The sequence below is a fragment of the Aulonocara stuartgranti genome (assembly GCF_965226115.1).
Source record: "Aulonocara stuartgranti genome assembly, chromosome: 5".
NCBI lineage: Eukaryota > Metazoa > Chordata > Actinopteri > Cichliformes > Cichlidae > Aulonocara > Aulonocara stuartgranti.
The window spans coordinates 29762416-29777557 of record NC_138943.1 but is presented as its reverse complement, the minus strand read 5'-3'; the positions used below and the strand labels follow the sequence as shown (position 1 = coordinate 29777557).

Genomic DNA, 15142 nt, shown 5'->3' with positions numbered 1-15142 from the left:
TAAAGGATGCGTGAAAGCAAGAAGCAATCCTGGACTACAATAGGCATAAATATTGCTTGGATAACTTAGAGAGGATGTTGGCACCTCGAGTTGTAGAAAGAAAACTAACTGATGGCTGATGGCTTTTTCTCCAATCTCCTGGATGTCTTGGGATATGATGCCTTTGTCCCGCCGGAAACAACTTTACTGAAGTGGGGGAGTCCTCTACAACCTACAAATGAAGAGTGATCCTGGGAGAGCTGGGACACATGCTGGTGACCTCAACAATTGCAGGACACCCTTCTCCTTAATTCTCAGCCACTTCTGCCATTGATCTCAAGATACAGTAGTCTGAACCAGAGTGTGACCCACACCCCACCAACGAAATGAGAAGAAGGTGCAAAAGGCGCACCTCCAGGATTGGAACAGCATCCCTTTGCACCAGGTGTAGAAAGTGTGCCCACAAAAACCACTCTAATGTGGTTAGCACATCTTGCTGCTAATGAGGATGCACACAGAAGCACACACTGGAATATAAATTTTGATCATTTTATTGGTCATTTCAGTGGTTATTTGGTCATTAAACTGCCTTTCTGGCCACTAACACACCATTTGTGATTTTCTTTTTGGCCATTCATTCAACCCCCACCCCCCCCACCCCCTAAAAAAAAGTAAAAATAAATCATTGTTACTGTTACTGACCTGCAATGATGATAAAAAGAAATATTGGGTTTCACCATTCATATGCTAAAAATGTGAACTTTATTACTATTACTATACTTTATTACTATTTTTACTATAATAATACATAATCTGACTGGTATTCAAAGGGTATAATATCTGAATTTGAATTATATTTTGGTTTTCATGACTAGGACTGGTGCTAATTTAAAAAATCAAGTCAACGAAAGTAGAAAAATGTTTTAATATATATTAATTTTATAGTATTTTGTAAATATAAACAGGGGGTGGCCATATTTGGCCATGAACAAGCTGAGAGGGAGTTTTTTTGGTTTTCTGTTACTGCACAAAAAAACAAAGATGCATAAAACTCATTGATACTTTTAATTATTGCTATACATCTAACCTCCACCATGGTTAGAAAATAAATCAGATGGCATGTTTTATTTGGAAAAGAATTGTGGTTTTATGATTTTTTCCATTTATGAGTTCCTAGGATTATGTGATCTAACTGGTATTTAAAGGGTTAAAATTCTGAATTTGAATGAAATTTTGATTTTCATGAACAGCACTGATGCTAATCTAAAAAAAATCAAGTCAAAAAAAGTGGAAATTTTTCTTATTAAATAGGAATTTTATAGCATTTTGTAAATGTAAACAAGGGGTGGCCATTTTTGGCCACGAACAAGCTGAGAGGGAGTTTTTATGTTTTTGCTCTCCCTGCACAAAAATAACAATGCATTATAATCAATGTTGATGTGAATCAATTACATGCCCCAGACTCTACTATTAATAATACAAGAAATCTCAGTAGCAATGCAATTACAATGGGGCAAAAAAGTATTTAGTCAGCCACCGATTGTGCAAGTTCCCCCACTTAAAATGATGACAGAGGTCAGTAATTTGCACCAGAGCTACACTTCAACTGTGAGAGACAGAATGTGAAAAAAAAATCCATGAATCCACATGGTAGGATTTGTAAAGAATTTATTGGTAAATCAGGGTGGAAAATAAGTATTTGGTCAATAACAAAAATACAACTCAATACTTTGTAACATAACCTTTGTTGGCAATAACAGAGGTCAAACGTTTACTATAGGTCTTTACCAGGTTTGCACACACAGTAGCTGGTATTTTGGCCCATTCCTCCATGCAGATCTTCTCGAGAGCAGTGATGTTTTGGGGCTGTCGCCGAGCAACACGGACTTTCAACTCCCGCCACAGATTTTCTATGGGGTTGAGGTCTGGAGACTGGCTAGGCCACTCCAGGACTTTCAAATGCTTCTTACGGAGCCACTCCTTTGTTGCCCGGGCGGTGTGTTTTAGATCATTGTCATGTTGGAAGACCCAGCCTCGTTTCATCTTCAAAGTTCTCACTGATGGAAGGAGGTTTTGGCTCAAAATCTCACGATACATGGCCCCATTCATTCTGTCCTTAACACGGATCAGTCGTCCTGTCCCCTTGGCAGAAAAACAGCCCCATAGCATGATGTTTCCACCCCCATGCTTCACAGTAGGTATGGTGTTCTTGGGATGCAACTCAGTATTCTTCTTCCTCCAAACACGACGAGTTGATTTTATACCAAAAAGTTCTGCTTTGGTTTCATCTGACCACATGACATTCTCCCAATCCTCTGCTGTATCATCCATGTGCTCTCTGGCAAACTTCAGACGGGCCTGGACATGCACTGGCTTCAGCAGCGGAACACGTCTGGCACTGCGGGATTTGATTCCCTGCCGTTGTAGTGTGTTACTGATGGTGACCTTTGTTACTTTGGTCCCAGCTCTCTGCAGGTCATTCACCAGGTCCCCCCGTGTGGTTCTGGGATCTTTGCTCACCGTTCTCATGATCATTTTGACCCCACGGGATGAGATCTTGCGTGGAGCCCCAGATCGAGGGAGATTATCAGTGGTCTTGTATGTCTTCCATTTTCTGATGATTGCTCCCACAGTTGATTTTTTCACACCAAGCTGCTTGCCTATTGTAGATTCACTCTTCCCAGTCTGGTGCAGGTCTACAATACTTTTCCTGGTGTCCTTCGAAAGCTCTTTGGTCTTGGCCATGGCAGAGTTTGGAGTCTGACTGTTTGAGGCTGTGGACAGGTGTCTTTTATACAGATGATGAGTTCAAACAGGTGCCATTCATACAGGTAACGAGTGGGGGACAGAAAAGCTTCTTACAGAAGACGTTACAGGTCTGTGAGAGCCAGAGATTTTCCTTGTTTGAGCTGACCAAATACTTATTTTCCACCCTGATTTACGAATAAATTCTTTACAAATCCTACCATGTGGATTCATGGATTTTTTTTCCACATTCTGTCTCTCACAGTTGAAGTGTACCTCTGGTGCAAATTACTGACCTCTGTCATCATTTTAGGTGGGGGAACTTGCACAATCGGTGGCTGACTAAATAATTTTTTGTCCCACTGTATATAAAATTGTGAGATTTGAGGTTGTCTTCCAGCTAGTGCAGTGGACAAACTGGTGTTTAAAGGGTTATTTAAATTTAAAAATTCTTTTATATTTATGAAAAGAACTGAAGTTAGTTAAAAGCTTTATGCAGAAAAAATGGAAAAAAAACCCATAAAATAATAAAAATTACAGACCTAATCTTTTGGTGGCCACTTTTGGCCACGAACAAGCTGAAAGGGTGATTTTGAACAAGCCCAGAGGGTTTAAAGTATGTGTTCAGCTGAGGACTCCCCACACCTCTGTGGGTTTTACTTTCCTCCCACAGTCCAAACACGCTTGTTAGGGTAACTGTTAACTCGAGATTGGCTGTGGGTGTGCATACAACAGTGTGTGGCTCTCTCTCTAAGTTAGCCACATTGCCAGTTTAACTCAAGTGTGGAGCAGGTATCTCAAACGACAGTGACCTCTACAGGAAGTCACAGTTACAGCACCCAATAATGCCCTACTCTAGATATAAACTTTTAACTAAATAGTAACTCATTATCTACGTGTTGGTTGCTGTATCAATAACATGTGGCAAGAATAGTTGCTACTGTAAATAAAAACAACAACAACAACAAAAATCAAAACAATTTCCAAGTGTATTGGAAAACAAATCCTGTTTTTTTAATAACGCAATTATGTCTGTTACATAAAGTAAAAACAAAAATGAGACCCCTTTTTCCATCCCTATCAAACCCACCCTCATCCCGACCATCTCGGCAGTTTTGTGCAGCGATTCAGTCTGGGAATAAAAAGAGCATGACAACACAGACAAACACTTTCCTTTGAGGACCCAGAGACAAGAGGACAACCACTGCGCCTTACATCAGACCAGAGTGAATATAAACATAGTCCATGAGATTTAAAATCAAAGCAAAGGTAAACTGTATGAGATTACCAGAAACCTTATCAGGAGTACAAACATATCTTATCTGTACTTTCCATATCCTACTATAGGCTCCCAGAAACCTCAAAATGATTGCTAGGTGATGAACAAGGTGGCTTTCTTTCAGTTCCCCCTGATATATCCAGGCAGTGCTTTCAGCTTGAAATAAGCATCAACATGCTGTGTTAGTGTTCCTTGAACATGCTGCAATGATCAATGCCTGAGGTCATTCAAAAACAGCACCTCAAACTTTTTTTAAGGTCTTCTTTAGCTGATAAGACAGTCAGTGGGGATTCAGGCAGCCTGCAGAGAGATGGGTAACTGCTACTGGGACAAAAAAAAAAAAAAAAAAAAAAGGAAATAAAGACACACAATACCATGCTCAACCCTGGACGTAGCCAAAAGTTTTCTCAGCATTGAAATGCAGGAGCAGTGTGGTGGAGCGCAAAGACGATGGCATAAAATTGACGCCTTCCAGCTGCAAAACAGACTGATTGTACATATTGCAACATAAAAAATAAAAAAAAAAAACATTGATAGGGGTGGATTCTTTTGTGTCTGTCGCAAAAAAAAAAAAAATTAGTGTTTTCTAGAAGAGCAGCGCTGACATGCTGCCAACTTCACTCTGCTCCTTCACGAAGATCTCGAAGTACTGGTAGATGATGGTCACAGCCAGCAGGATTCCTGTACCTGAGCCGATGGCACCCAGGAAGTCTGCCATGACTGAGAGCCCTCCTATACAGAGCCCACCAAATGCAGCAGCTGTGGGGATGTACCTGCAGATAGAAATTGGACAGAAATAAAGACTTAAATATTCTGCAAACATTAAACCTAAGAGCACATTTCCAAGTCTTTTTTTGTGTGTACCTGTTAAGTTCGTGCACCATGGAGGTCTCTCTGTGTCCTCTCATTACCATCTGCTGCTCCTTGAGCTGCTTCGCCACCTGAGATGCACAAAATAAAAATTGGTGGACATATTTAATACATGACTCTGACATAATGAAAACCCTACATGTTTGCACGAAGACACACTTACATCTTTGGCAGAGGATCCTGAGACCTCGATCCAGGTCTTGGAGAAGAAGGCACAGGAGCCGAGCATGAACACAATGTAGATGACGGCGTGAACGGGGTCGTCTAGAACCGAACCAAATGATTCAGGTGGAGAAAGGTAGTAGCACAGACCGCCCACTGGGTAGGCACGAGCTGGTCCTCCACTCGAAGTGTCCTAAACACAAATATTGTATTTGTACTGAATAGGGTGGAGATGAGCCATGGCTCCTCTTAATAAAGCAACATTTAAGTCGCCTGCTTCATATCTATGCTGCCATGACTTGGACTAAATGTACTTACAGACCAGGTTCCCAGGAGGTTGACCAGGAAGTTGCCACTGAAACGTGTTGAGAGCATCTGAGAAATCACATACAGATTGGAGACCAGGGCAGACTGGAGGATGATGGGGATGTTGGAGGTGTAGAACAATTTAATGGGGTAGGTGTTGTATTGGCCACGGTAGCGTGCTGACTTGATGGGCAGGTCAACCCTGAAGCCCTGATGAAGAAACATTTGATTTAATACAATGCATATTCCTCAGAGTCGAATAAAAATCAGGTGAGATAAACAGTAAGTCACCTGGAAGTATATGACCACTGCAAACACAAAGACAGTGGCGATGAGGTTCATGAGGTTGGGCAGGTTCTGCCTGTAGAAGGCTTCTCTTAGAGCACGCACTTTGTCTGTACGGGTGGCCAGCAGATGGAAAAGAGCGATGATGGCTCCCTCAAACTCAGTACCTGGGAAAGACCCACAGATTAAGTGAGTGTAATATAGATACACCTCGCTCTGCAATCACTCAGCTTTAAAGCCTTTTGTTTCTTAGTGCCAATACCTCTGCCAGTGTTGACAGTCGTGGGGCTGAAGGCCTTCCAGACGATGGTCTCACAGATATTGGTTGCAATGAAGAGAGAAATACCAGATCCCAGGCCATAACCCTTCTGCAGCAGCTCGTCCAGTAGTAAGACAATCAGACCTGCAACAAAGAGCTGGAGACAAAGGCAGGAGTTTAACGCTCTTCTTGACAAATGCTCATTTTGTAGGTAGGTTAAAAAGTTTAAATCATTTTTTTCATATGGTGTTAGCAGTTGTAATTTATATTAACCTGGATGATGATGAGCAAGCATATCCCAGCACCCATCTCTGAAGGATCTCCATACATGCCAGTCATGACATACACAATAGCCTGTCCAATGGTGATGATCATTCCAAACACTGCAAAAGTACATCAAAAAATGTGAAACAGGCACAACTGAAATGAGAGCTGTTATGAAAGTGCAAGCATCAGAGTATCAAAGACATCTTTAAAGCTTCAAAAAGGTACGTGACAGCTTCTGAAAATAGCAACTGTCTGATGAGTAATAATAACACCTACATTTCTGAGCTCCGTTGAAGAGGGCTCTGTCCTTAGGAGTGTCTCCCACCTCAATGATCTTGGCACCAGCCAGCAGCTGCATAATGAGGCCTGAGGTGACAATGGGTGAGATACCCAGCTCCATCAGAGTACCTGAAGAACACAGTCAGCGTCACAAACACAAAACAACTTTTGACCTTTGACTTACGACACGTGATAAAAGATTACGTCCTGCATGACAAGACAGTGGGATTAGATTATTTCTCCTTGGCAAAGTCACAAAGAACGCAAAATGCAAAGTTCTTTTGAAACCAATTAAATATAAGTAAACACCTCGGTTGGAGGCCAGGATTACTCTCATCCAGTAGAAGGGATCTGCTGAATCTGATGACATGATGCCAAAGAGTGGGATCTGCAAGAACAAAAAAAAAAGAGAAAAAAATTATGCAACAAAGCACTATGACCAAAAGCACAACCAGTAGGAAGACTGTCACTGACAGATACCAACCTGGCAGCACACCAAAAAGATGAATAATGTGATGGCGGTCCATAGTACTTTTTCTCTAAACTGAATCTGCAAGGTTTAAAAAAAAAAAAATTAAAAAAAGAGGAAAAACAGAGGAGATGATAAGCTGTTGTTCGCATTCATTCATGGTGTAAATCATCACCACTGTGTACTAATGTACTAAACTAAAGCTCAAAGCTTACCTTTCTTTCTGGTTTCTGGATTTCTGGCAGGACTGCACAGAACGGCTTGATGACCTCCAAAAATTTGACTAAAAAGAGAATGACGAGTTAAGAAATGTATATGCATTTACACCAAACAACACATCAAGCAGCTCTACAATGAGTATCGACAACATCTGAGCTTTTGTTCCTCTTTAGCCAGATCTACTTTGATGCTACGTCATCACTAACCAGCAGCTAAACAGCTGGCAGCAAAACCAAACAAGCCAGTCTCGTCATCACGCTAAAATGCAACAACGAGGATGTAGAAAGGTAAGCACAGCTGGGAGTTACTAATATTAGGTGTGTGCTCACTTTTAGACCGCTTACGGTGGAGCTGCCTAATGTTTTGTCACCTTGATCCGATCTATTAATCAATGAAACTGACTATGACAGAAAGTGATTTCACACACGCTTCGGTTCTTTCTTTCTTTTTTTTGCTCCCCAGCCGCACAGAAAGTCAAACTGGACTTAAAAGCCAGTTACATTATAAAAGTGAAGGGAAAGTAAAGACCTCTGTGCTGTACATGGTTAGTTCATTTAGCGTGATGCTAACTGGCGTTCAATCACAGAACAAGTTATCCATCATTTTCTAAGATGAAGAGTTGACACACAGCTCAAAGAGACACACAAGAGGCATCCCAGCGTGATATAAATCACTACAATGGTACTTAATCTAATCGAAAAATAACTAGGCTGTGAACCTTCTCCCGTTATGAGCTAGCTCCAAGTGCCACATAACCTGGCCAAGGTTAGCCAATTAGCTTCTCCGACGAGCGCCGAGTGCCCTTTAATGTTCGAGATTTTAAAAAGGAAAAATATAGCAGGTATTTTAGGGCACCAAAAACAAGCATATACACAAGAAAACATAACACGTACTTCCCATGGTGTCCTTAGTCCGACTCCTGCCGTGTTACTGGTATCCGTTTGAGTGCTGTGCAATTTCAGTGTGGCTCCATCAGCCGCTCCGTGAGAAAAGAGCGAGCCGTAGAGACACGTCACCAGACAAGCCGCTACCCCACGTCACTGCTCCGAGCCCAGCAGAGCCGACACGAAGCCCGCTGCAGGCCGTCCACAGCTCGGTCTGTGAAGACACGTTGCCAGAGCTGATAAACCAACAATATTAACTCGGAAAATGCGTGATTTTAATTTTTTAACATTTATATTCTAGCAGCTATATCACAAAGTCCTCCTACCCTACAGGGGGCGCCCCAACCTCCAGCGAGCGTCATTTCCTTCTTCGGTTGAGAAGACGACAAGCTGAAAGGTGCTTTGCTGCCCTCATTGGTTTCCACCAATAAATGTAGTTTCCACATAAGTTTTACTATCAGTAGTGCTCGACGTGTGTTTCAGTGCTGACGGCATTAAAAACATATTTGTATTTACCTCTTATATCGATGCCTCATAATTACAGAAATAAATCCTCCTGGTTACCCTGAACTTCTAGAAGCACACAGACCCCCAAATAGCCCCACCCCAGTGTTGCCCAGCTTAGGTATTTGAGAAGATATTTAAGAAGATGTTCTCCTGGTAGATTTGGTATGGCCCCACTTTCCCTATTCTTCAGTATAATTAGATTTCAAAAAAGTACACATTGCTTCAGTTTTAAGCTTTTATGCATAATAATTGACACAGTAAAATCATCACCTGGTTGGTCCTTGGCAGGCGTTAAATAAACTCAGTCTCAGACAAACAACAAAACATTGCATCTTATGCCATTTCATTAGTCATTTTGTAAAAATGAATCTAAAGTTCAGAAACAGTGTGTGACAAACTAACTGCACTCTTACTGCTTAGTGCTAGGAATAGAAGGTAAGTAGCAGCCAGCGATTAACAATCAAATCAGCTGACTAATCTGATTATCATTTAATAATTATTTGAACAACAAATGTGAGAACATCTATAAATGTAGGGGTTTGGCAGTATCCTGCACTGGATCATTCAGGTGTGTGTTAACACAATGGCAAGGAGGAAAGATATCAGCAGTGAACTGAGAGCTAATTAATTTCTACATCATACAGACCAGTTTGTTCTTAAGTGGACGACAAGGGAAACTCCGCTTTCTGTCAGTGTAAAGATCTGCAACTACACATTAAGTCCCAGATGTATCTCAATGTAAGAAAAAGAATGGCATTTTCAGCAGTCTCTGTTTTTTCCACATGATGTGTATAATTATAGAAAAAGTTCTGGTTGTATATTGCCTGAACCTAAATTTCCATCGATCACGAGAATCATGAACATTTCCGTCATTTCCTAGGGGCTTGTGTTTGACATCCCTGCTTTAAAATATCAGTTCTCACCACTAGAGCTCAGTGTTGCTATAGCCTTGATGTAAAGTGTGTGTGTGTGTGTGTGTGTGTGTGTGTGTGTGTGTGTGTGTGTTTCATGATTTTTTTTAAAATTCACTGTTGATTGAGTAATTAAACAACCTCCACACATAAATCCATTGATTTAGGGCTGAATTTCTGTGCGAATGTCATCACTTTGTTATACTTTGTGAAGTCTTCATTGGTATTTAATGGTGACGAGCACTGACCTGTAGATTCAAATAACAGCACAATGTCAACTGAATCTTTCAGCCGGCTGTCCGTCTGATCAGTCAGACTCTGTGGACCTGCTATAAACAATAACTTGATTTGTTTTTCAGCAGGAAATATATACACACACACACACACACACACACACACACACACACACACACACACACACACACACACACACACACACACACACACAGTGGAGGGTGGCTGGGAGCCTGCTCATCTGCCCTAAGATAAAGAGATATTTGTTCATGTGGTTACATAATGACCGCAGAGCTGTGAGCTAACAGTGAGGTGAGGACAAGCAAATTCCACACAGCCTCCCACCAGTCTCTGGTTTTCCCACTACTTTGAATTCTATTAAAATCCAAATTAAATTTTTTCCTGCCAGTCATGTGGAAACTAAATACAAGTTATTACAAGTATGTGTGCATATATTTTTTGTATTACATGGGGTTTTTTCCTATAGAAAACAACTGAATCAAAAATTCATGGAAAACAGCAGTCTAAAGACGCAATAGGAAAATTTCAAGCAAATGAAACTATAATGTCAGTCAGTAAATGTGCACTTCCATGGAGGATACGGTGGCTGTCTGCAGCCTTCAATTATGTATTACATGAAACCTCAAGCCACAGCAGAGAGACTCTTCCCACTGTTTTGCATTTTAAATTTGCATCTTGCCAGAGGCTCAGGTGCTCAAAGTCAAACCTATCCTCTGGGCTGGACCCAGGAGTTGGTGAATGTAAATCTGATGAGATTTCCTCTTTGGCTAAAAGCAAAAAGCTCCCAGAAGGGCAAACAGTGCCTTGTTGAACTATGTTTTAATGCTTACAAATGAGACCTCACAAATTTCACATTAACTGACTTTTTAAATTCTGTAACAGAAATAACTATAAAGTAAATATTAAAGCCTGTCAGTGTAGTCAAACAAATTACAAGTGATTAAACTTTATAAAACAGATAAATATGAGTTCAAGCTGAGATGTATGATAATTATTTCTAATGAAACCAAAAAAGACTTTGCTGCACTTTTTTGTGGCAAAAAGAAAAATTTGGAATCAAGACTGTTCTTTGGTAACAAAATTATTTTGGTGGCCTAAAATGCAATACACCTCATGATGCACAGGACTTTTATCATATAGACAGGCCTATTAAAAGTATAGGGATATTAGATCATTTTAGGAAAACCTAAGATAACGCAATGGATAAACTACCACTGCTTTCCTAATTTTGTTTCATTTAAAAACATTTTAAATGAAACTTGGAAGTGAAACTTGCTTTTGCTGTAAGGCATAAAAAATGTAATCAATTTCTTTCAATGAAAAGAATAAAAATACAAAAATAAACATTTTCTGGCATTTCTTTTGCTAACAATAATTAAAATGGTGCTTACAGTATTGTGCAAAAGTCTTGAGTCACTCCTCGTGTCTTCATATTTTGCTAGAGGAATGTGAGGTGCAGTGAAATGTGAATTTGTACAGTCCAATGTTTGGAACGACCACATTTATTCTTCAACACAGCTTGAACTCTCTTGGTCATTTCTCTAAGTAGTAATAGTTCTCCACGGTCCTTGGAAAACACTCAAAGCTCTTCTTTAGATGTTGGCTGATTTTTGCTCTGTTCTCTATTAAGATGACCTCACACTGTTTCAGTAATGTTAAGGCCCAGGCTCTGGGTGTCATGGTCTGTGGTGGGTGGCAGGAATTTCCATAAGGCTCCTGAACTTACCTGGGATCCGCCCCTGGGCAGGGCCAACTCCTCCAGCTCCTGCACACCTGGAGCCTATTGCAGGCAATCAAGCCAGAGGGATTTAAGCCACACGTTGATGTTCATTCACTGCCAGTTCGTCATCAACCCATGTTGTTAACAGGCCTTATGCTTCAAGTTCTTGCTGCGTTTTAGCTTGCTAGCAAGACTTTCTTGTGCTGCAGTTGCTGGATTCACCTTGGCTCACGCTCTACCTCAGAATACCAAGCAAACATTTTGACTCAGGTCAACCTTGCCACGCCACTCTATGTGCCCTACTGCAAGTAAGAATTGCTACTCTTACAACTTACCGCTTCAGAGCTACCTCCATTACCTCCCTGACTCCACTGTCTTCTCTCTTCAGTGTGACTGTTCCCTGCTCAGCTCCACTCTGCATCTCAGGCCCCATTCCCTCGCCACGTTTCCCAGGCCACGCCACGTTAAACTCCACGTCTTATTGGTTTTTTGTCCTTGCTACGTTTCTTGCACTTAAGCCTAATAAATCATTGTTACATCATCTGCTGTCTCTGCTCTGGGTTTCTGCACCTGAGTCCTGTTCAGTACAGACCACTTGGTCCCGTGACACTGGGGAGGTCAATACATGGGATACATGGCTCCTTTGAAGCAAAATATAAAGAAATGAAGGGTGGCTCAATACTTTTGCGCAATACTGTAAGGAGAATTTTAATTGTCTGCACATTATGTCTTACCTATGTTTAAAATAGCAGTTTTGCAAATATCAAAATCTTCATGACATAAAATAACTGAAGTCTTTCAGCTCTTCTTCAGGCTGACTTTGAACACTTCATCTGGTACAGAAAAACATCATCCATCACCATGTTTAATCAGCCAGTATGGATATTTGACCAATATGAGAAACCCACTTACTGCCAAGTAAGGCCTTAGAAGTCCTACCTGATTTGTCAGCTAATAACTGTCCAACGACGTTACTGGCTTTCTACAGCTGGTAAACATGCTGTAATTAAATTCATTCATTTGGATGTCAGTTAATTGTTTCTTGATGAAAAGCAGCAACACTCCCTCTTCAGTCGCAGGGCGAAAAAGAGACTTAACAAAAAAAAAAGCCATTAATTAGTTTAACTTTCCCTTCACATACTGCTGCGGTTGTAAAGTACATCACGTATCATCATATCCATGATTTCTGACCTCAGTTTCAGAATAAATTACACCCTGGTGTATTCACCTACACATAAGCAGACACATATGCCTCCACATAGTGATGTCGTCTAGGGTGACACAGACGTGCAGCCCGACTGAGCAGTGGGAGGCCAGTCGGGTAGTTTGCGTCTGTTCCAGATGACTCACAGATTTTTATCCTTATTTTTAGAGATGTGTGAATGTAAACAGTGAATTGTGCCCAAGGGCGTGGAGGCATGTGTGAGCCTTTACTCAGTCAGTGGGCAGCTGTCCTCAGCAAATTAGGGAGGTTTGGGTAATAAAATTGCATTAAAGAAGCTGGGAGTGGACTGAAACCAGTAGAATAAAAGGCAGTGATGTCCAGTCAACCCAGTTTTATGCTTCCTTCACACACAGGTACAATAGTTTGTGCTCCTCAGTCTTGTTTAATCATGACTTTATAGATACTCCCGAAATAACACCTCAGTGCCCAGTGCTATTTAGGTTATTATATATATTGGTGTTATATAAACCCGCCACTGAGGATAGAGCACATCGAAGCATAGTTAGAAAGAGAAAGAAATGGGATGTAGCCTTGGCTGCCGTACCTGAATTCTCACTTTATAACACCATGTCTGGTGTCTATCTGTAAAACAACAGGAGGCCATGAACTCGCTTTGGCAGTCACCTATGACCGTAAAGCCTTCCAAACAATGGTTTTATGTATTCACAGTATTTATCTAATTTCCAACTAAAGCCTAAACTGATGTAATCCATGACTAATCCTATAGAGGCCTAGCGGAGTAGTACAAATCCAGTGACACCCAAAGTCTGGTTTAAGAGGTCAGAAAGTCTTTCTATTGATTCGACCTTCATGGGTTAGCTTGCACAAATAGTTTGTTTATTGTTAATCTGTTTTTGTGATGCTTCATTAGAGTAATTAAGAGGTCAGTGTAAATGAGGATGATAGGTTGACAGGGATGTGCACAACAAGCGCCTCAGGCCAGCTCAGTGCCTGGTAGACAGCGTCACCGCCAACGTTATGTAACACACTAATTACATCTTGGCTCGATTTCGCCTGTCCTCTGTTGCGTGTGTGAACCATCTTTCTGGCTCTTTCTGTGACTGGACAGTCCATTTGATTCCATTCAGTGGTTAAAACCCGCTAGACATGGGCTCTCCTAGTGTTAATGCTGCTCTGTGTGTAAGAGCTGGATGAAGTACAAGAGCTGGGATTTGATGAACTGAATGAAACAGACAGGAATGAGGTTATGACATGATTTTATCATGCTGTGATAAACAATCACTCCCATTATGTCATCAATTTTCAGTATTTACTCTGATTATTTCATGTCATTTCCAGACAAAGAACATTTTTTCTTTTTGTTTGTTTGTTGTCTAGTATTAATCTCAAGTTTTACATAGTATATTCCTAATTTTTGAAGCATTTTCATATATACAGTACACACATACACCATTTCACATTTGCACTGCTTGTGTGGAAAAGGAAAGAAATTTACCTCCTGTGACAAGGAGTCTAGATCTTAGGGAGCATGTTTTGGTAAAATGAAATTACACAATCCCATATTTTGACATTAAAAGTCCCTTTTTAATCATTGCAATAAAAAGATCTTCATGGCTGAATACTGTCATACAATAAAGTACCACACTAACTTCTAACTATCATTTGTCGTGGGTTAATTCATTTCACAGCACATCTACGTCACATGCATATCTAAAATGCACATCACAGAAAAACTTTCCATTTGGATTTATATGTTGCAATAAAAAATCCTGATGTTGCTCTGAGTAAAGGGCAGCTTTCTCCAGCACTGACCTGAAACCAAACTGTGTGACTGCATAAGCAGGTTCTGCATCCACACACAAACAAGCACTCACACAGGTGTGTTGTCATATCCTGGTGGTGACATCTAATTGACATAATGCTTTCCCTAGCTGTTTACCTTGACCCTAACCATAACCTAATTCTAACCCTGACACTAAAACCACATTTTGAGTCTCGATAGTGACTTCGAACTCGTGGGGGCTGGGATTTTGTCCCCATAAGGGCTGTTGGTCCCCACAAGTATAGTAAACTTCCAATTTTTGGTCCCCACAAAGATATGCAAACATGGTGCACACACACACACACACACACACACACACACACACACACACACACACACACACACACACCTCACTGCTGCCTGAGCTCTTATCAAATTTATGTATATTTTTTAAAGCAGGTCAGGGGATTAATCCTCACAATCATCATCATATTACACAATGGTTTTTTTTTTTCTGTATAATCCCAATGTGTGAGAAATAGTAGAAAAGGTAACGACTCCATTCAGTTGTCCTGCCTTTCATCTCCCTCTTATAACATTATTGACCCGTTTATGTAACTGCCTGTGCAGGGCTCGTCACTGTCGAGTAAGCTCAATTTAACACCTGTCAAAATAGGCCTGGCCCTGCTTCTGACTGATGCATCTCCAAGTTTCTGTCTATATCTGAGCATGAATATGGCAAAATTTCACAGTTTGCCTACTCACAGCTAAATATTTTGCTTCTATGTCCTCATTCAG

The 15142-nt window shown here is 40.8% G+C and overlaps 1 protein-coding gene across 1 annotated transcript; it reads right to left on the bottom strand.

The window, feature by feature from the left end:
* Positions 1-3695: 3695 nt before the first annotated feature.
* On the bottom strand, positions 3696-8245 carry LOC309706301 (protein transport protein Sec61 subunit alpha-like 1). Its single transcript, XM_082532674.1, has 12 exons — positions 8013-8245; positions 7116-7183; positions 6916-6981; positions 6741-6819; positions 6429-6560; positions 6159-6268; positions 5889-6042; positions 5633-5793; positions 5354-5551; positions 5037-5228; positions 4868-4944; positions 3696-4776 (listed from the first exon to the last, which is right to left on the bottom strand). Exons 1-12 carry the CDS (start codon positions 8017-8019, stop codon positions 4590-4592), a joined length of 1431 nt encoding a protein of 476 aa, XP_082388800.1. The 5' UTR covers positions 8020-8245; the 3' UTR covers positions 3696-4589.
* Between the last annotated feature and the right edge of the window lie 6897 nt (positions 8246-15142).